The sequence below is a fragment of the Coenobita brevimanus genome, chromosome 110, assembly GCF_032717465.1.
Source record: "Coenobita brevimanus isolate Jiangsu-jjx chromosome 110, ASM3271746v2, whole genome shotgun sequence".
Classification (NCBI taxonomy): domain Eukaryota; kingdom Metazoa; phylum Arthropoda; class Malacostraca; order Decapoda; family Coenobitidae; genus Coenobita; species Coenobita brevimanus.
Genome location: NC_137063.1, coordinates 37,619,671 through 37,642,345, shown reverse-complemented (window position 1 = coordinate 37,642,345; position 22,675 = coordinate 37,619,671). Strand labels below are relative to the sequence as shown.

Here is a 22,675-nt window from a genome sequence, read left to right as displayed (position 1 = left end):
TCCTCATCCACGTCTCACTTTTCCTTTCTTCTCTAGTATCTCTTCGTTTTCTTTCTCTCTTGCCCTTCTTTTTCTACTCCTTTTACTTATGCACTATCTTCTCTACTCTTCGCCCCCTCTTCTTCTATTCCACGCTCCTCGCTGTTCTTCCTTTTCAGTTCTTTTCCACATTTTCTTCTCATCTAGTTTCGTCTCTCCTCTTCTCCTTTTTTTTTTCCTCTTCCTCTCATTTTCCGTGGTTCCTCCTCCTCCTCCTCCTCTTCTTCTCTCCCTCCTCTTTTACTCTCTGTGGCACCCCCTGATGTGACTGTGTATGGAGGGGATGAGGGAGTTACAGGAGGGGAGGGATGTGGATATATTTGCACATCGTCTGATTAGATTTTGGCGAATGTACAGTGTCGGACAAAAGTTTGCCCACTTTTACTCCGTCTATACTTCACACTTACGGAATATCCATCACTTTTCTCCTTGACACGCCCCTCAGCCTTAACAGATATAATCCTTTTTAACTCACAAACACGTAGGTATTATGTCGTGAAGCATCCAGCCTTCTTCCTTCTGCTTGTCTATCCTTAAAATATCTCCTAAAGTAGCTAAACCACAGTCCTAACAAGCAAAAGCATAAACAGCAGTATCCCGATTTCTTCCTCTTCGTCTTCTTCTTCATCTTCTCATTCTTCTTCTTCTTCTTCTTCTTATTATTATTATTATTATTATTTCAACTAGCCTTTGACCACAAGAACTCATTACTTGGGGGCATTCAACCCTACTCAGTCCTGCCTTCACACCTCAGACCTCAGTAGCAAAGAATGATACAGTTTTGAGTAGAAGTCATTGTTTATGTAATGGATTTCACGTTAAGCAGGAAATTAACCCCAAGTCACCTTCAACATACGTCATATTTCATTTACCTGTAATGAATGTATAATAATTTTTACACAGGTAGGTTTTATTTCCCGTACAGTATGACTAGTTTAGAATTCCTGTTATAAATGAAGGATATATATGTGCAAAATAACAAGTTCAAAATATCTAGCCCGCCTTTATTCTTCCTTCTTTTTTTCTCCCTTCTTCCTTCTCTCTCTCTCCTTCCCTCCCTCCCTCTCCCTCTCTCCTCTCCCTTGTTTCCCCTCCCTCCTCTCCTTTGTTCTGACACATTCGCTCCGTTTTTCTCTCCCTTCCTTCCTCCTCTCCCGTGGTCTCCCTCCTTCCTTCCGCCCCTTCCTCTTCCATTCCCTCCCTTCCTCTCTCTTCCTCCCCCTCCTTCCCTCCTCCTCCCTCCCTCCCTCTTGCTTTAATTACATTCATGCCTTACAGTGGCAGAGATCTTTGATGCTGCCATGCAAGGATAAAGGTACTGTAACCATTTTAACTCTCTCTCTCTCTCTCTCTCTCTCTCTCTCTCTCTCTCTCTCTGAAGTTCTTTTCCCTCCCTCTTCTATCGGTGTGATTGTCGTCCTTCCTCCTCTTTCCTCTTAATTTCTTCCACCATTTCCTTTCCTCCATCTCGCATTTCTTAGTCTCCCATTTCCATTCCTTCATCCCTCCTCTCCTCCCTTTCTCCACGTTCCCTCCCTTATTTCTTCCTCCCTACGTCTCTCCCTTCCTCCTCCTTCACCTCCTTATTGTCCCTCCCTCCTTTCTCCCCTTCCTCCTGCTCTCCCCTATTCTCCCTCCCTCCTCTCTCTCCCTCCTTCTCCCTTTCCTCCCTTACACATTTATCATAACCCCTGTTCCTATAATTTCATCTCTCTTCCCATATTCTCCCTCCCTTCTTCCTTCAAAATATTTTTCTTCTTCCCTCTTTCCTTCCCTCCATTATTCTCCCTCCCTCCTTCCTTCTCTCCGTCTTTCTTCCTTCCTCCTCCTTCCTTTCCATTATCTTTCTCCATCCTTCCTTCCTTCCATCAGTCTACGTCATTCCTTCTTTACTCCCACAATTCTTCCTCCTCCCTTCCTTTTCTCCTTCCTTCCACCCCTACTGTATTCTTCTCCTATATCCTCCCTCCTTCCTTGCATCTCTCCCTTCTTCTCTCACTATCTTTTTCTCCGTTTTTCTCCCTCCTTCCACCTCCATATTCTCCCTCCCATCTTTTCCATTTTTCTCCTTCCCCCCCTTCCATCTCTCCGTTCTTTCCTCTTTCCTTTTCTCCATCCTTCTCCTTTCTCTCCTCCTCCTTTTCCTCCCCCTCATCCCACTCTCTCTTCCTTCCATTCCTTTCTTCTCCTGCTTTCTACTCCTCTTGTTTCCTCCTCCTCTCCTTTCTTCGTTCTCTCCTTTCCCCTCCTCTCCCCTATTCTCTTCCCTCCTGCTCACACATTCTCCCTCCCTTCTTCCTCCTTTCCCTCCCATGTTTCCCCTTCCTCTTTCCCTCTCTCCCTTCCCTTCCTCTCCCTCATTGTCATCCTTCCTGTATCTTTCATGAGGAGCGATAGTGCCCTTTTTTTCACCTTTGATCAGGCAGGAATTATTATGAGCCTGAGAGAGAGAGAGAGAGAGAGAGAGAGAGAGAGAGGCAACAAGGATGAGATGGAGTGTACGAAAAGTTTAGACTGATTAGAAGATATAGAGGATTTAAAAGAGAGAGAGAGAGAGAGAGAGAGAGAGAGAGAGAGAGAGAGAGAGAGAGATCAGAAGTTGAAAATCAGTTATGTTCCGGGAGAAAAATGAGCAGAGAGGGAAATGAAAGGAGAGGAGGAGGAGGAGGAAATGAAGAATACAATGGAGAAGGAGACATAAGAAAGAAAGAAAGGCGGAGGGGGAGAGAGAGAGAGAGAGAGAGAGAGAGAGAGCGAAAAGAACGAGGTATTGGAAGGGTGGAAGTAACAAAAGAGCCAATTCATGTGAGTTATTAACATGTGAAAAAGAAAAGAAAGGAGGACGAGAGGAAAGGAAGCACGGAGGGAGAGAGTGACGAAAGAAGGGAGAGAATGAGAAAGGGAGGAATAGAAGGAGGAAGGGAGAGTAAGAGAAAGGAGGGGAAAATAAGAGGGGATGATGGAAAGAGGTGGGATAGGGAGAGAAGGAGTGATGGATAGAAAAGAAAGGAGAAGGGAGAGGAAAGGAAGCACGGAGGGAGAGAGTGACGAAAGAAGGGAGAATGAGAAAGGGAGGAATAGAAGGAGGAAGGGAGAGAAAGAAGGGAAAAAAGTATGGAAAGAGGAGATGATGGAAAGAGGTGGGATAGGGAGAGAAGGAATGATTGAATGAAAAGAAAGAAGAAAGAAGGACTGAGAGCGGAAGTGGTTAACGGAGGAGGACAGGAAGGGAAAGAGGGAGGAAGAGAAGGATGGAGGGAGGGAAAGATACACGTAATTAAAGACTGGCAACATTTATAAGGGAATACAAAATGGTCTCCATGTACAAACAGGAGCGTAGATCCCCTAATGTGTGTGTGTGTGTGTGTGTGTGTGTGTGTTTTTATTTGACCTTTGAACCCCCCAGAATTTAAAAAAAAAAAGTCAATCAAACAGGTGAAAATAGTCTATGAGTATTCCCTCCCCCCAAAAAAAATTAAAAAAACGAATCATGTTTCAAATGAATTGGTGAAGAAGAATGTCTGCGATTTGAAAGGTGTTTGAAAGAAAGTTAAAAGAAGAAACTAGGAAATACAGTAGGTCTCCATCACAGTGTGCAGAGCTAGAGAGAGAGAGAGAGAGAGAGAGAGAAGGATGGGAAGGGGGTGATGAGGGAGGGAAAATGAAGACACAGACAGACAGACACAGACAGAGAATGAAGGTAGGAATAGTAAAGAGAGAGAGAGAGAGAGAGAGTAAATGGTGGGAGCGAAGTAATGAGAAATGGAAGAAGGTAGTGAGGGAAAGAGACCAGGAAGGAGGGAGGGAGAGAGGAACAAGAAAGATAGAGTTAAGGAAAGATACGAAGGGAGGAGAAAAAGGGAGGGAGGGAGAGAGGGTTGGAGAGAGAAGAAGAAAGCGAGAAAACAGCGTGATGAAATGAGTATAGGCGGGAGGGGGAGGGAAGGAAGGATGGGGGGAAGGAAGGATGAAGGAAAGGGGGGGAGGGAAGGGGGGGAGGGAAGGAAGGGGAAAGGAAAGGGGAGTATATGGTGGAGGGTAAACCGGCCTTTATTGATGAAAATGAGAGAGAGTGTGTGTGTGTGTGTGTGTGTGTGTGTGTGTGTGTGTGTGTGTGTGTGTGTGTGTACGTACGTAAATACACACATGAACAGATCACCTACATATCTCATTCGTTTCTAAGTGGTGTACGGTCTCAGTAATAGTACAAAGACTTAAATTCTGGACACAGACTTTTAAGAGGAAAATAGTAAAGCAGAGACAGACAGACAGACATGTAGACAGGTGTGTAGGCAGAAAGAAAGAGAATAGGAAAGACAGACAGACGGACAGCGAGATGGGAAGAAAAGAAAGCTGAATAGACAGAAACAGACTGACAATGACGGGGTATGGGAGAGAGAAGGAATAATTCGATGAAGTGATAGACAGGAAGACAGACAGGCAGAAAGACACAGAGAATATTAAAGAGAAAAAATTAACAAGACAGACGGACAGAGGAAGAAAGATTGCGAGAAAGGAAATTGAGAAACACGAAAGGAAAGCAGGCAAGAGAAGCACAGAGAACGCAGAGATACTTAAGAATAAAAAGATACGATGATTGCAGGAAAAGAAAAGAAGAAGAAATGGAAGAGGGAGGAAAAAAGAAATAACAAAGCCTGCCAAAGAAAACGTAAAGAAAGCATGAAGATGATAAAGTAAGTAATGACAATAGCTGATCGTAAAAAATAACTAATATTGACAGCGATAAATGAAAATACACAGAAAAAACAGCCTAATTACCACTCCCATATGCCCCTCATCAAGGTGTAGGGCCCCTAGGCTAGGCTACGGTAGATCAGTGTTATTAGGGGTAGGTGACCGGCTTTGTCCCCTTGATGGCACTATATGGTCGGGGAAAAAAAAAAATCTATACGCTGTTCACTTAAATTAGGCGTAAAATTACCATCTCTCCCTCCGATCTGTGACAAGACAGTAACTCTTGAAAATGGTACTAGTCACGAAGAAGTGCCAAGGAAAGGATATAATGCCGTGGTAATGACTTATTATGGCCCTGAGCTACGGGGAATGGGCTGGAGAAGGACGAAAATCAGTGCCAAGTTAAAGTGAACGAAGTATAGCCAGCTCGTAAAGGAACTCACTCCGACTGGGGCATTCTATCCACTATACCACCAGAAGCCATAAACAAAACAAAAGAAAATTAACAAAGAAAGTAGAGAAAACAGTAAGACAAAGTAAAGGAAAGGAGACAAGAAGTAAAGGAAGAATGGAAAACTATAGACTGAGAAGAATAAGAATAATAGAGGACGGAAATGAGGAGGGAAACTCAGGAAGTAAATAAAGAGGAAGAGAAGAGAGAGGACGAGGAGGAACAGAAGGAGAAGGAGAAACACAAAGAGATGGAGGAAAGAAAAATGATGTGGGTGATGGTGGAAATTTTCATCTTCATAACCTCGACCATTAATAACGGAGAGAGAGAGAGAGAGAGAGAGAGAGAGAGAGAGAGAGAGAGAGAGAGACAGACAGACAGACAAACAGACACGGTTTGAAGAAAGAGGGGAGACGAGAGAAAAGAACAAGATATTAATTAAATGGATGAATGGGTGATATTAAAAACCGTGAATGTGTGTGAATTGTGATGAGAGAGAGAGAGAGAGAGAGAGAGAGAGAGAGAGAGAGAGAGAGAGAGAGAGGTGGGGTTGGATGAAATCTGAAAGGAAAAGAGAAGAAAAGAGGCAAGAGGAACGAGTAGAGAAAAAGAAGTGTAGGAGAAAATTAGATGCAGGTCCCCGGTAATATGGAGGAGGAGGAGCAGGAGCAGAAGCACGAGCAGTAGTAGTAGTAGGAGGAGGAGGAGGAGGAGGAGGAGGAGGAAGCGATGACGACGACGACCGGAAGCAGGAGCAGGAGTAGTAGGAGGAAGAGGAGCAGGAGGAGAGACAGGAAAGTTAAGAGAAGGCTATACAAAGGCGATGTAATGAGACACACAGCCACACAGACAAGTGGCGGACATGACGGGTCCTAACGAGATACATTTTCCGGTTTTATCCTTATCTCCTTTCTTGGTGAGTTTCCTTTCACCACGCCAGTCCTGCAAGGTGTTTTTCCCACTATTTTCCGTGTCACTTGTTGCCAACGCACCTGAAGAAGAGCTAAGACGCCGACAGACATAGGGGAAATAAAGAAAGCGTGAGTTGATTTTTAAATTTTGCTCAAAACACCATCATTTACCTTACGCACACACACACACACACACACACACACACATAGGATATGGAAGGTAGGTATAACAAGGGGAAGAGAGATGAAAGACAGGAAAGATGCGTATTTAATCCCACACCAAACATATAACTCAACACACACTCGTCCTGGAACCTCTGCCACTCTATCTGAAGCACTCCACCTTTCACCCCAAGATATGAAGGTGAGAGAAGAGGCTGAGGGAAGACCATATGACCATTTTTCACGGTTTTTTCATTTATATTCGTCTTTCTTCTGCTTTTTCTTCTTTTTTTCTTTTTTTTCCTTCTCCTCCCCCTGGTAATGTGTGTTGTAACGTGTGTGTGTGTGTGTGTGTGTGTGTGTGTGTGTGTGTGTGTGTGAGAGAGAGAGAGAGAGAGAGAGAGACCTGCAAGAGGTCTGGGTGTGTAGATATGAAAAGAAATACGTCATAATTACGAAATGGACACACATCTATCAGACCTGCAGTGGCGAGGTGGGTTCGAGCGCCACGCAGGTGAGGGTGTTTTACTGTACGATGTTTTTGGAAGAGTATAAGTAAATGACAGTCCACGAAGAAGGGAAAGGGAGTCTTTTTATTTCATGTAGAGAAAAAAGCACATTTATCAGTATGTGCCCTAGATAGACATAATTTATTCAAAGTAGGATAGCATAAACATGATTATTTTCCAACCAGAAGAATTATAGACCATTTATTCTGTGCTGGGAAGAAATATTAGCATGACTAAATTCCTGATCTCGAAAATATTTGCCAAAACTTTACTGCGTGCCATTGATTGCAGACTGAAAGATTTATGAGGGTAGAATTGTCAGGAGAGCGGGGTGGATGTGTGAGAGTGAGTGAGGAAGTGTAAGTGAGGATGAATAGGGAAGTATTAGAGTGAGGGTGAGTGAGTGAGTAATGGGGATGTGAAAAGAGGATGGGTGATTGAGTGTGAATGAATGAGTGAGAATGAATAAGGAAGTATGTGAGTCAGGGGGAGTGAGTGAGGAATGGGGAAGTGAAGGGAGTAAGGGAACTGAGTGTGAGTGAGGAGTGAGGGTTAGTAAGTGTGAGAGGCAGTGAATGGGAATGAGGGTGGGAGATAGTGTGAGGGCGTGAGATGAGAGATAGTGAGTGGGAGTGAAAATGGGAGATAATGAAAGAGATTGAGGGTGAGAGGGTGGGAGAGAAGGTGTGAGTATGAGATGGAGAGATCTTGGAAACAGTTGTGGGTGGGAGGTAGTGAGAGGGAGTGATGTTGAGAGTGAGCGAGGGAGAGAAAATGAGGGAGTGAGGGTAAGCAAGAGTGCAAGAAAGTTTTCCAATCACTCCCTGTGGTTCATAAGCGACCTCCCTCTTCCCATTTTCTTCACACTACGCAGGGGAGACTTTTACCTTTTTGTCTCTTTCTTACTATATGACTTTTTTCCAGTAGTTCTGTATTTTCCACGTAATATATACCGTTTTATTACCTTCTTTTTTTATATTTTCTATACCTTCATATATTATGTTTAATGTTATAATTATTTGTTCTCTTATAACTCATTTTTATATTTCTGTCGTCATATTTCTGTTCCTTATTTTAATATAGTTACTCTCCTTTTGATAATTATATACATCTTAATTTTCCGTCTATAATTCAACTGTTGTTATAATCAAAATTTTTCCCTGCATTCATATATCCCTTCCAATTGTCTTTTCTAGTTTTTCATTCCTTTCCTTCTTTCTTCTCTTTTATGCTTCTCTTTCCTTTTCTCTCCTTCCACTTTTTCACCCTCATTCTTTGTTATTTTCACTCGTCCTCTCTCTCTCTCTCTCTCTCTTTCTCAGTAATACACCTCCCTGATTTCACCTTATCCACCATTTCTTCCTTCATCCCAAACTCTAACTAGTCCCTATCCCCCCCCACCTAAAGCATTCCTCCCTCTCCTCTCTCCCTTCTTTTAATTCTCCTCTCCCTTCATTTTTCCCCTCTCCATCTCTTCCCATATCTGTCCATCCTTCCTTCCTTCTCTTCCATTTCCCATTTTCCTTCTCCCTATCACCTTCTCCCCCCCTTCTTCACTACCTCCCCAGCCTCCCCCCGTCCCCGTCTTTTATTATGCATCCTCCCTCCTCATCACGGACACAGTATAAAACACAGTGTATCTTTATAGGAACGTAGTGGCCCAGGTCACGCACACCACACAGTATTCTCCTTCGCTTTGATGGTAGTGATATCTTACCTAGCATACATATTGAAAAATGCAGAAGTTTGCCATCACTTTCCATTGATGTATGTATTTGTGGCTGAAGTAAAGTATTGATAATTGTTTTGCACTTAAATTATCGTGTATGTAAATCTAATCAAGGACTACTTTGAGAAAACAACATCAATAATAGCGGTACTCTATATCCCACTCATTTCAAGCATAGTGCAGTGCTGTGTGCAAATCTGGGATTCATTTAATGTTACTTAATTTTTCAGTATTCATAATCGCCAAAAGCACTGCCAAAGCAGCTGCGGATGGGACTCTAATATATGACCACGCTTCACTGTTATTTGCAGAACTCGTGTGATTTAAAAATAGGCAGAATATTACAGTGTTTTTGTAAATGATTTAAATGCAAAAAACTATTATCTTGGTTGTGTCTTTCAACTTCCCACCATAAGTGACATTACACGCTCCACAACAAGATAATACTGTACTGCATAACAGTCTTCATGAACTGCGGACTAACACAGACTGAGAGCACATAACGTAGTGGGACCTAAGTAAGCAGTTATAAACTATGGATTCTAGAAACTGCAATGAGTGTACTTAAATTAATTTTTAAATCACTAACCGTTTTACGTATTATAAGTATTGTTGATTAGCCTCGGGCTGTCTGGCCGTGCAGACCCATCATTCACAAGCAACCAACCGTCCTTGCAGGGCCGTCCGCCCTTCCACCTACCCCCTCCATTTGGTACCTCTCCAGCCTCCAACCCCCACATCCCTCCTAACCCCTCCTTCTCCTCCCACAGTGGCTGGCTATCCCCTTCGCTGTCTCCCACGAAGCCGTCACGTCCCTGTCCCCCTCCGTGACGGACTGGGTGGGTTCCATCGACAAGCCCTGGCACTGGGGAGAGTGGGCTGATTATGCTGCACTCCTCGTCTTTGGCGGCATCCCATGGCAGGTGAGAGAGAAAGAGAGAGAGAGAGAGCAAATGTTAGTCAAGCTGAGTGAACGAATGACATGTAAAAATCTATTTGTCAGAATACGTGTTTGAGCAAATATAAGAATTGAGAGATATTTTTTGTGTGGATATGCGTATGTATGATTTGTAAAACAGGTCATTCGTAATTCTATTGGTGAGAAAGAATGAGAGAGCACATTGATGAAAGAGAGAGAGAGAGAGAGAGAGAGGATTTGTTTGTGCGAGTGTTAGTGAGGGAGTAGTTAGTAAGAATTGATGCTTTTAACTCTTCGATGACGCCTTCATTCTTTCAGTCATGCTAGCAATTGACAGTATATTCAAAATGGGATAGACATTTAGATTCTCTGGGTTAAGTGGTAGCCCTTTTTTAACCATTTCACAACTAAGTCTCTCATAAATCTCGCAAAGAATTCCTTCATCATACTGAACACATTATGGCTTATGCAGTGATTTTCAATGACTGATCGAAGAGGAAATTTTCTTCTGCTTCTTTTTCCTTTACGCTTCGGACCACTATCGGTAGCTGACAACAGTATGACACCTCCATTGATTGTTCCACCAATAGGCTGATCTTTACTGGACCAGCCGTACTATCAGCGGCAACCTACTACAGAATATCCTGACTCATGTCGATAATTCGGTTATGGATCACATCATTTGATAAACACACTCCTTGTTGTGATTTCTCTACCTCCTTACCTAGAACAGTTTTCACCATTTTGAGGGCACAGGACTTGATCCGTTCCTCACCAGTTAGGCCTACATGGGTTTTATTTGACTTAGTAACCTCGTATGCAACTTGATAAGAAGCAAATAGGAAAGTCTTTTCTATTGGTGAAAATCCATATGTAAGCGACGTGCCGGCATGGTCAAATCTGGCTCCTTTGATCTTTATTGCTGTGATGTTTCCTGCATCCCTGCCGCCATGTTTGTTTTGTAAATATTGTGGTGGCATCAGTTTCGCGTTGGAGAACATGATACTACACTGGGTACACTGTGTACGTTGTGTACCATTTCTCCTTAACACACGTGTAGCCATATTAAACACCATTCCACTTCAGTTTTTTCGATATTTTGAAGACAAAGCCATTATAAAAGAAATAAACCGAAGAACCAATTAATAATAAAGAGATATGTAATTAATTAATACATAAAACAGATGGTGTGTTGCTGTGGGCAAGATGTGTTTGAGTGATGAAAATACTGCCAGCGCTTGTAAGCTGTGAGAAAAGTGACATGATGTAACTGAGATTACATACGTAAACATAGGCAACGCTACTGTGTTGCAACCCTCCATTTGACCAAGCACATACCCCCCCACCTCCCTGCACACCTAACCAAGCGCATAACGACCCTCACCCCAGCCCCTCTGTATGACACAGACATTAAAACTTAAAACTTTCTTTAGTTTATCCATGGTATTAATGAAGTTATGAGCCGATTTGAAGAAATGATGACGTGCCTTTTTTCATTTAGGCAGCCATTTTTTGTGATGATATAATAGGTACATGAGGACAGCATCCTTCCCCCCCTAATAGACGTGTCTCGCAACCCCAAGGGTACGAGCGCCCCCAGTTAAGAATCCGTGTTCTAGTAGTTTAGTTACCTTCTTGTAGGAGCTGCCTAGCATGGACCAACTGTCCTACTGCAGTTAACCTACCTTCTTATAGTGTTATGTTCCCTTATAATACGTCATCTTACTAAAAAAAAAAAGAAGAAAAAAAAAAGCTGTCTGTATGTGTGAGAAAATGAGAGCGTTTGATTGAATGAGAGATGAAAAGAGAAATAATGTTTCAAAATAAAATTAGTTGCTGTTGATGACAAAGGAGGTGAGGAGAGTAGGAAGTTGATGGAGACACGAACTTACCTCACACCTGCCCAACCTTGCCCTACCCAATCTCATCTCTGTCTACCCCACGCCCACCTCACCTTACTTCACCCACCCCAAGTCAACCCCAACACAACCCAGCCTACAGCCCATTTTATACCCCATCTCACGCCTACCCACCTAACCGAATCGAACTGAATTCTGCCTAGCCTAACTGAAGCATATCAAAATCAACCCAACCCAACCCAACATGCCCTTGCGTCACTATCCTCTCCTCACCTCCCCTCTCCTGCTGTCCTTCCCATCCTTATTGTCTAACCACCTTGGTATGTGGGTAAATAAGAGATAGTGTGATTGTGAGGATGAATGGCAGCTGAGTAGGGTGGGGGTTGTAGGGTAGGGAGAGAGGGAAAGGTGGGGACAAGTACATCCCACCCCACCCCACCCTATCCCACCCAGTATGTCGCATGCCGCAGATTAGCAAACCGTGTGAGTGAGTGAATAAGGGAGACGAAGGGGGGGGGGCGGGAGGGAAGGAGGAAATGGAGGTATGGCAGGATACGAATTTTCCTCACCCCATCCTACCCAGTCTCAGCTCCTTCAACGAAACTTAACCAAAATTATGTCATATAAAGCATACCATAACATAGCATAACAACACAAAACCCAATCTTTCCTTTTCTCACGAAGTCTGATTTAACATAACATAGCATAACCTCATCTCTCCCCAACTTCTCTCACCCCATCACACCTCCCCAGAAAGATGGCGAGTAATCTGGAGGGGAATGTGCCTTGGTGGACGTGTATGTGTGTGTTGAGGGGTGAGGTAAGACACTAACCCAACCCATCCCCAACTAGATGACGCTTGTGTCTGGGGTGAAGGAAGACTTGATGGGAAGGTTTGTGTGTGTGTGTGTGTGTGTGTGTGTGTGTGTGTGTGTGTGTGTGTGTGTGTGTGTGTGTGTGTGGAGGGGTGAAGGAAGACACGAACACCCCCCCCCAACATGGTGTGGTACGAGGGGCGTTTTGACTACCACATAAACCACCTTTTACGTCACGATTTCATTTCCCACTCCACGCCATGCACCCACCACGGATAGACAGGGAGGAGGGAAGGATGATAGAGGGAGCAGGAGAGGGAGGGGGTAGGTAGGAGGAAAGGGGGAGGTCAGGAAGGAGGAAGAGAAAAAGGGAAAACGGAGATGGGGAGGGGGAGAGGATAGGGACAGATGGAAAGATAGAGAAGGAAGGGGTGCGTAGGGGATGCGTGATGGGGGAGGGGGGAAGGGTCGAGGAAGGTGGAGAAAGACAGGGGAAAGGGTGCATTGAGGAAGAGAAGGTGTAGGGAGAGGAGGGGAAGGATGGAGGGGCTGGAAGGAAGAAAGAGAAATACGAGAAGAAAGATTGAAGGACAGGAGGGTGAGGAGGAAGGGGAGAGAGGAGAGGGTGTGTGGATAATTTGGAAGATAATTGTGTGGGTGGAGGAGGAGGAGAGGACGAAGGGTGGGGAGGGAGATGGTGGATGGCAGAGGGAGGGGAGACGGGATGGAGACAGAGGAAAGTGAATAATGGTAAGGGTAGAGAGGGTTGGTAATGGGAGAGAGGAAGGATGGTATAAGGATTGGAAAATGATGTTGGTGATGGAGGAAGGGGCAGGGAGAAGTGTAAAGGATAGGAAGGTGGGGAGGGGGAAGGGAAGAGAGAGGGGATATTGGCAGAAAGAGGGTGGGCATGGGGGGGATATGAGCCTGAAACACAGGAGGTGAGGAAAGAGGCTGCAACGAAGACAGTGGAGGGGGGGAGGGAGGATAGACAGTGTGAAGGTGGGGGTAGGGCAGAGAAGGATCGGGAAAGGATAACATAGGGTGGGGAAGGACTAGGCAGGGTAGGAGGTTGACCTTTCATGGTCATTCAAGGTCAAAAGTCTTGGTGCCAAATGAAAGCCCGTAGTGTATATATATATAGATATATATATATATATATATATATATATATATATATATATATATATATATAGATATATATAGATAGAGAGATAGATAGATAGGTACATAAACATATATCGATATATAGATATATATATATAGATAAATATATATATATATATAGATAGATAGATAGATAGATAAATATATATTTATATATATATATAAATATATATCGATATATAGATATATAGATATATATATATAAATATATATATATATATATATATATATATCTATATATATCTATATATATATCTATATCTATCTATCTATATAGATAGATAGATAGATAGATAGATAGAAAGATAGATAGATATATAGATATTTATATATATCTATATATATTTATCTATATATATAGATATATATATATATTATATATATATATATATATATATAAATATATATATATATATATATATATATATATATATATATATATATATATATCTGTCTGTCTATCTATTTATCTAACTATCGATCGATCGATAGATAGATAGATAGGTATAAGTACGTATGTATTTTTTTTTTACCAGACTAACTGATACATTGTCACAATTTTCATCTCGTCCCGGAAGTTGCAAGATTCATTAATATTTCAAAATACTCAGTAAAATGTAAAGCTGAAGAAAGTATGGCCTGAATGTAGCTTGGGTTAGTAATATTTCCTTTTGATAAATAAAGAATGAGAATAAGAAACGTAAGTAGCTGGTTGGTCAAAAAATATTGCATCACCTGCTATTTACAGAGGTCTAATAATGTGTTGTGACTTACTGGGAGAGAAGAGTATCATCATCATCATTACTACAATGTTGATCTTCACCCTCACTAAAAAACTGCAATTTTACACGGGGTAGTGAGTACCAGAAACATGAAGTACGGCATGAAAGCATACAACTAGGAGCATGATCATCAATGTCCAGCGATAATCCACGCCCATTTACTCACCATCGAAACCCTCGAAAATTTTATCAACCTTGAGAAAAAAGTGAAAAATCGTGGTGTTATAATTTGTGCAAACCGTACAGTCATAGGCAAATATTCACCTAAAGTTCTGTTGCGTCTGTTTCATACTCAGGACATGCCCGTCACTCTTCCATCCTAAAGCATCATAGCAGTGAGCATCATCAGTGTGAAGAGAAGCATGCGAAGTCACTCTCAGCTTGGGAATATTAACCAGCAAAGTGGGAAGTTGAAAAAGCTAATCATTTGTCGAACATTTGTCCGGGGCTGTGCGTGGAGAGTCGATGTGTCAATCGCTCAGGCAACTCGTACAGCCAGAGGACTTCATTTTATTTTTCGGGCGATAACGCTATACTTCAGTCGTGTGTAAAATTCTTGCTCTATATGGCTTGCAAAATATTCTCTTTCTGAGGAGCACCAAAATCTTGCTTTTTCTCGGTTATAGAACTAGTCGTGTCATGTCATACGATTCTGAAAGTGTCATGAAAACTGCCATCCAGTGGTACCAGACTCCTTTTTCCCCCCAAAAAAGCCAAATATAGTCGAGAAACTCCATAAACATCGCTTGGCGAAAACACAACACCAACATTTTTCTTTTTCCATTTTTACTCGGCTATTAGGCCAGTCATGACGTGTAGTGCTATTTTTTAAAATGTCCTGAAATTGCCTTCCAGTGGTACCATTTACAATATACATATATGTATATATAGATATAGATAGATAGATAGATAGATAGACAGTTAGATATATGACACGTTCCACATCTTTGGTGTGGGCGTCTGTGTCTTGATATTTTTGTCGTTACCGAATAGACGATTTTCTTTCCGACTTAAGAAAGACACCTCATTGTGAAAGGGATAATGAGGGCTGTGTCAAACCCATCCAGCTAGAGGTGACTTTCCTAATTTGAGTCGTCAGGGATTGGCAAGAATGATATACAGAACACGTTGGTCAGCCAGCCTGTTTGTTTGTTTGTTTGTCTTTGGTCTCCCATTAACCCCTTCAACACGGTGGCATCATTATATATTTCTTTATTGTTGGCCGTGGATCGCACAGAGGGAATTGTTGGCTAATTAATGTGGTGAATCAGATGGAAGTGAGTCCCTGTTGTCTGGAAGTTCCCTGGTACCTGTCTCAAACTCCTACCTGTCTGAGAGAAACTTTTCAGGTGTGTTAATGAGCTTACCTGTCCTACCTACCAGCCTTCCTACCTACCTCCCTTCTCTTCCTACCTACATACTTACCTGCCTTCCCGTCTGTCTTGTCTCCTTGCCTGCCTGCCTACCGGGCTACCTACCTACCTTCCTGCCTGCCTATCAACCCTTCTACCAACCTACCTACCTATTGAGACAATCCCTCAAGGTATGTTACTGAACCTACCTCCCCTTACTTGGACCACTCTCACAACTTAAAAACTATGTTTTCATTATATTAAACTCACTGAGCTTGACAGATGAGGTAGGAACAAGTCTCCTTGGTTATTAGTCAGATTTTCCCTTCAGTCCGGCTATGCTTGACTGTCATCTGAGGTGAATGGAGTTTTAGATCTTGCTCTGGCCCGTCTTGTGAGAGGCGAAGTGCTGAGAGGTGTGAGCTAGTGTTTGAAATGCTGGAGGTTTGGTCCCTCAAATGAACTTAAGAGCTGTGGAAGTAGACTATTCAATAAAACCCATCCTGCGTCCTTAGAAGCCGCTTCAAATGAGGTGTTCCCGATCCGGTAATTGGGGTCAGACGTGGGGACGAAGCGACTGGGGATGGATTGGTTAAAAACATAGACCTTGAGGACAGAATGACTTAAAAGCTTCGTTACAAGCCATCTACTTACCTGTCTACTACTGTCCCCCCCCAACAGGTGTATTTCCCACTCATAATTTATTCCCCCCCCCCCCGCAGGTGTACTTCCAGCGTGTCCTGTCAGCCCGCACCAGCAGACAGGCGCAGATACTGTCCTTCGCTGGCTCCTTCGGCTGTATCCTGATGGCCATACCAGCATGTGCCATTGGAGCCATCGCCAAGGCCACTAGTAAGTCTCTCTCTCTCTCTCTCTCTCTCTCTAAGCTGAGTTGTGAATCTTGAACCATTAATAATCCCAACAGTTTATTCGAATATAGGATGATGAATAAAAAAAAAATAATCATATTGGCAATAAAGTCAGATATGGAGTGAAAAATCTCCAGGAATGATATAACAGTTTAATATAGTTTGCTCATTCCTCCTCCCTTTTCTCCCCCCTTCACTTATTTCCACCTCACCTTCCATCACTCTGTCCATCCATTAATTTGTCCATCCATAATTTCATCCATTTCTCCAGCCATCCAGCTCAGGTCAATCTTGGGCTTGTCTCCATCCTCCCTCCTTCATCTTATGCCCTTTTCTCTCATCCTTCCTTCCTCTCTCCATCCATCCATCCATCCATCAGTCGACCCATTTATCCATACATCCACCCATCCGGTCCATCTGTTGTAATTTCTCTTCTCCTGCCAGACTGGAACGAGACAGCCTACACCAAGGACATTACGGCTGCCGACCAGAAGAAGCTCGTCCTTCCCCTCGTCATGCAGTACCTCACCCCACAGGTAGGTCTGGCCGCACAGGTACGGGGTAGGGGGTGTTGGGGGCAGATATAAGCTTTTGTGCGAAACCGAAAGTCATGTTTATCTATCCCTGGTAATCATATGTCAGGCATCTTCTGGCTTTTGGTTGCTTCTTCCTTCCATAAAAAATAAAAATTGTTAATGAATTTCGTGTATCAGGCATCTCTGTTCAAACTGGCTTCATCGTCAGACTAAGTGTTATAGTTTAGGTTCTCGAAAGTGTTGGTCGAGGGAACGCCGATACGAACGGTCATTGTTTTTACCCAGGAACCGAAATTTAGCAGTGATATACCTTTCCCGGGACCCAGTTTTTGCAAGGTGAGACCCTCGGTGGCCGCCTTCCCCCCGCCCCCGTAAATAAATACTTTTTTCCCCCTTGGAGTGCTACAAGGGTGGATGCGGCTATCAAAAGTATCCTCTGTTTTGTGTTTGTGTACTTTTACCTTTCTACAGGAATAATTTAAGGAAGTTGTATTTTAGTGAATATGTAAGAGTGAGTTATGGTCGCTGAAGCCTAAACTGACCCAAATGAGACATGGGTAGATGATGGGGGTGATCATTAAGGTAGGGGCAGGTGCTAAGGGGTGTCTGATGGGTAGGGTAATGGGTGAGGGGTGACTAAGTAATGGGGATCGATGGGTAGGGCAGGGGTACATGGCTAATGAGTGAGGGGTGAGAGTGAGTGATGGGTGTAGCGGGGATGGATGGGTGTGTTTGGCTTACCCCCCCACCCCCACCCCCACCCCCACCCCTCATCTCCCTGGAAATGGTAAAGGGTCTCGTATTTTTGCTGGGCGTCCTGTTTGTGCAGAGAGAGAGAGAGAGAGAATATTCAACTAAGAACCCCCGAAACGGAAAGAGAGATAGAGAAAGTCTGATGATGGTAGAGATTGATAGAGAATGGGTTAAATTCCTTAAATGTTTCCCCAAGTCTAAATAAAAGAATCAGGTGGTGGAAAGAATGAAAACAAAAAGGGCGGCATTGTAGTGACGTATTGAGATGTTGAGTTCAAGATCCATTTCCCCCCGACGCTGTTTCCCCGCTAGCACCCCATCCCTCACCCTGATCGCCTCGCATGTAAGCCTCTGGTAAACTTCCTCGTAACTCCTGCCCCGGGCCGTCCCCAGAGAAGATGGTACAAGGGGAAGGGAGGAGGGGGAAGGGGAAAAGCCGATTTGCCCCGGAGATGCGGTTCACAGCTTTACACCGTAGCAAGAAAGGCTAAGACGATTACTTTACGGGGTAGCAGTGAGCTGATGTAATTTGCCTCAGTTACCTCTCTTGTATCTTCTCGTTTTCTTCTCCATCTTTATTTTCCTGTCCTTCCTGTTCTTGCTGCTTCAAACCCTACTTCCCTTGCGCCTGCTCTTCTTGTCCTCTTCTTCTCTTTCCTCCTCCTCCTCTGACGATGATGATGGTGATTATTATTGTTATTTTTACCCTTCCCCACCCCAGAGGGGTTCGGGGATGGGTATTGTTTTCACTCGGTTTGTCTGTTTGTTTGTGTTTGTCTTTCTGTCTGTCTGTCTGTTAACAACTTTACACGAAAACTACATGTGCGATTTTGACTAAAATTAAAGGGATGATGTGCTATAACCTTCTGATAACGTGATTATATTTGGGGCCAAATTGGGCCAAGGCCTGGGCTGTAGGTCCAAAAACTGTACAAAAATCTTTTTTTGCCATAACTCCTTTCAGATTCGTCATGTCGACATGAAACCAAATTTTAAAGGTGCATCTTTCAACTGTGCATCCTATAACATGCCTCATTCCATCAGGGGGGTGCCCCCCCCCCTAGTTAGCGGTAGGGAGGGGTCAACGTCAGGTGGGTCGGGCCGAAAATTTCAGATGGGCATAAAATCGTTAATTTTCACCCGATATACTCCAAGTTTGATATGTGACATATTTGATTAGATATCCCATTGTGTTTATACGTTACCAGTAAAATGACTGCCGGGGACTGGTTTGCTGTACCTTGGTACTGCTTGTTGTTGTTGTTATTGTTTATTATTATTATTATATTATTGTAATTATCCTCTCTCTCTCGCTCTCTCTCTCTCTGTCTGGGGGCAGGATGGCTCAGTGGTAGAGTGTCGGACTCAGGACCCGGGGGGTAGTGAGTTCGAGCCACGCCCGGTAGTTGCCGTGACGAGAGGGGTAGTTCCCTCTTGTCACCTAGCAGGGCTATATGATCTAATGAGGTCTAGCTCGGGGGAACATTTCTGTGTGTGTGTGTGTGTGTGTGTGTACGCATCCTATAACTTTTTTGACTAGAGAAAGACTACCATCCAACCGAGCAGCCTCTTCATCCACCAAATTTGTATCCCTCTGGCTCTTGGCTGCCTTTAAAAACCCAGTAGTCTCCTTTCGCAGCCGCCAAGATAAGCCACAACGGGGGATATTCAGGCAGTCAGGGAGGAGGGCACTTTTTATCCGATCTGTAGCAGTGTACCAGCTTTTTATGGCTGCACCCGACAGATATCATTCCATTGATTTCCACGATCCTACGAAGAAAGGGTTATAGTAGGTGGCCATTTCGCATCGTGTTCTCCTTGAAGACTTCGTAGCACCTGTCTCTCGGCGATTTTATTTATAGATTTATTTTTTTATATATTTATTTTATGTGTCCGATTCTTAGTCCATTCTGTAGGGCCCAGCAGTCCTCCTTAATGTCTCTCACATATTTACATGTCACCACTTTCGCACCAACATCCACTGTCCACATTAAGTACATGCTGGGGTTGTGTCATGCAGGACTGGTGTGCTGGTATGAAAGAGGTGGTTTTATGACTGCTAATGCGTCTTGCGCCGAAGGAATTAAATAGGGAAGGTAGTGAAGAATAGCGTCTAGGCCCCGTAAACTTAACCCTCAGTACAGTGGCTTTCATTATTTTTTTTTCACTCCCTTATTCCTTCTGCCACCAGGGAATGGCACTTATGATAGTATTTTATTTAGTGGATTGGGAGGCTTCGTAACCTCTGTTCTCTACCGATTTATTTTTCCTTCTACACCCTAACATTTCCTGACGTCATACAGTAACTTTAATAACGACATATAAACTATTGCATTAGAATGATGCTGGAGGATTCTGGGCCACAATGTGCAGGATAAACAGCGATGGGAAAAGTGTTACGATATCTCCAAAGCAGCTTACAATACAGTCCTTAAGTGAGAACTTTTGAAGTGGAAGTATTTGACGTGGCCTACATTAAACCCTTCACTGCTAAAGAGCTGTCCTTAGATGAGTAAAATCGTCTGAGAGTGGCAGTAAATAAATAAATAAATAAATGAATAAATAAATAAATGGAGTACACTAACCAGTAAAAAAAATGGACTATCAATCTTTCATCTGTTGTCTTGAAATAATCGAAGGAAATTTGATATTCTACTTATATATATATCACACTTCTTTTTTTATTATTATGATATAAAAAATAAAAGGCTTCTTGTCGCAATCGTTGTTAATTTGTAGGAGACTCATTCATTGCAACCCGGAGAGAGAGAGAGAGAGATTAAAGCCTGCCTCGTTACCTCATTAACCCAGCACCACCTTCATTCTCTCTCTCTCTCTCTCTCACACACACACACACACACACACACACACACACACACACACACACACACACACACACACACACACACACACACACACACACACACACACACACGCTAATCGCTTCGCCTAATCACTCTGCTCGCTTACCGTCTTCGCGTCTGTTCCAATCATCCCCCGGTAGTTAACCCTCTCGTCTCCTTGACCTCATTAGCGCTGATCGTAAGCTTGTTAGCAATCATGGCGGACGGCGCGCAGTGTGTTTCATTTCCCGTTGATCTCGTTTCATTTTTCACTGATTGGCGCTTTCCGTGTTTCATTTTCCTCTTATCAGTCTTGCGAAACAGGATGGGATTATTTTCGCCAACTCACCCTGTAACGTTGCTCGAGATTCAGCCTGTGTGTGTGTGTGTGTGTGTGTGTGTGTGTGTGTGTGTGTGTGTGTGTGTGTGCCGTAAGTCTTTTTAGGCTGTTAGGTGGATTTAAATGAAACTTTCCAGGTAAGTTCGTCTGCTTACTCTGCAGGTCTCATTATACAGTTTTCCGACTATGGTTTTTAGGGGAGTCAGCCCCCCTCACCAGATTAAAAATTCTCAAAAAACAATGAAGGGAGGACAGGTATGGCTTTGATATTTGAAAAGAAAAATACAGAAAGACCAGGAATAGGAGAAAGTGACCTCATAGAATTCAACGAAACTCGAGTCATTTTCGCCTGGTTCCGTGTGTCTTTCATTATATAACATTTTTTTTCCTGTTATTTTAGGCTTAACCTGTGCATCATAGTGTTTTCATGTGAGCAGTGTACTACATCATCACACTTATCATCACTTTCACCGTAACGAGGTCCCCTGATAGTGAAATAGTAGCAGCGTACATCACAGTCATTCCGGTCATCATTATATCCAACATCACCATTCTGTCACTTACACCATCATCGTCATTCAGATTTACCTATATCATAATACCCTGGATTATCTTACTCCACTCACAGCAGACGACGGCACACCATGTCACACCAGCACACCACACCACACCACAACACCACACTACGCCACACCAACACCACACCACACCATCACACCACACTACGCCACACCACACCATCACACCACAGTACGCCACACCACACCATCACACCACGCCACACCACACCACACTACACACCATCAATCCCTTATAAACTTGAACTTCAAACTCAGCTCCTTTTTTTTAGTGAACGTGCCATCCCATTGCCACACCACATCATCATATCATACTCCAGTAGCACCACTTCTCACAACACCGCACCATACCACAGTACAGTACCGCCCCACGCCACACCATTGCACTTTTTTTTTTTTTTTTTTTTTTTTTTTTTTTTTATGCGAGGAAGAAGGAACCAAAGGCCATGAGCCCGCAGTAACAGTTCCCTCCAAGAGAAAAACAAAATACAATAGAGAGCCAAATTCAAGATCCGATCATTTTGAGATGCCTGGACACACTACGTTTGAAAGACTGGAGATCATAGGCAGGAGGAAATACAGACAGAGGGAGACAGTTCCAGAGCTGACCTGTTGCATAAATGAAAGACTGGGAGTAACGGTTAACTCTTGCATTAGAGAGTTGGACAGAAAAGGGATGAGAGTTTGCTGCCAGACGGGTGCTACGCGCCCGTCGTAGAGGTGGAGGAATGCAAGCAGACAGTTCAGAGGAGCAGTGACCATTAAAGTAGCGATAGAAAAGAGATAAAGATGCAACAGTGCGGCGAAGAGACAGAGGTTGAAGGGAGTCAGTAAGAGGAGGAGAGTTAATGAGACGAAAAGCCTTTGACTCCACCCCTATTGAGAAGAGCTGTATGTGGGGAGCCTCCCCACACATGAGAGTTGTACTCCACACAGGGGCGGATCAAACCCCTGTATAGAGTCAACAATTGTGCAGGGGTAAAGAAAGAGCGGAGTCGGCTTAGCACACCCAATCTCTTGGAAGCAGATTTTACAAGAGATGTAATATGATCTTTCCAAGATAAGTCCTGAGTAAATGAAACCCCAAGCATGTTCAAGGATGATGCAGGATTAATCTGAATATTATTAAACATTAGTGGGTATACCTGTGGAAGATTTTGTCGGGTTGATAGGTGTAAGAACTGAGTCTTAGATGCATTAAAGACAACCATATTATTTTTACCCCAGTCAGAGATATGAGCCAAGTCAGACATTAGGTGTGCCATAGCCTCATCCCTTGTTTCTTGAAGTAACTGTTGAGATGGGCGTTGCGGGAACCGAATGGAAAGATGAAGGGTGGAGTCATCAGCGTATGAGTGGATAGGGT

General features: G+C 43.4%; 1 protein-coding gene across 1 annotated transcript in view; it reads left to right on the top strand.

Annotated features, from left to right (window-relative positions):
• LOC145417462 (high-affinity choline transporter 1-like) overlaps positions 1–22,675 on the top strand; it is a 159,940-nt gene that overhangs the window by 103,206 nt on the left and 34,059 nt on the right. The window contains exons 6-8 of the mRNA XM_080286158.1: positions 9,267–9,419; positions 16,113–16,242; positions 16,704–16,795. Coding sequence (XP_080142284.1) covers positions 9,267–9,419; positions 16,113–16,242; positions 16,704–16,795 — 375 coding nt within the window. The remainder of the gene's footprint in view (positions 1–9,266; positions 9,420–16,112; positions 16,243–16,703; positions 16,796–22,675) is intronic.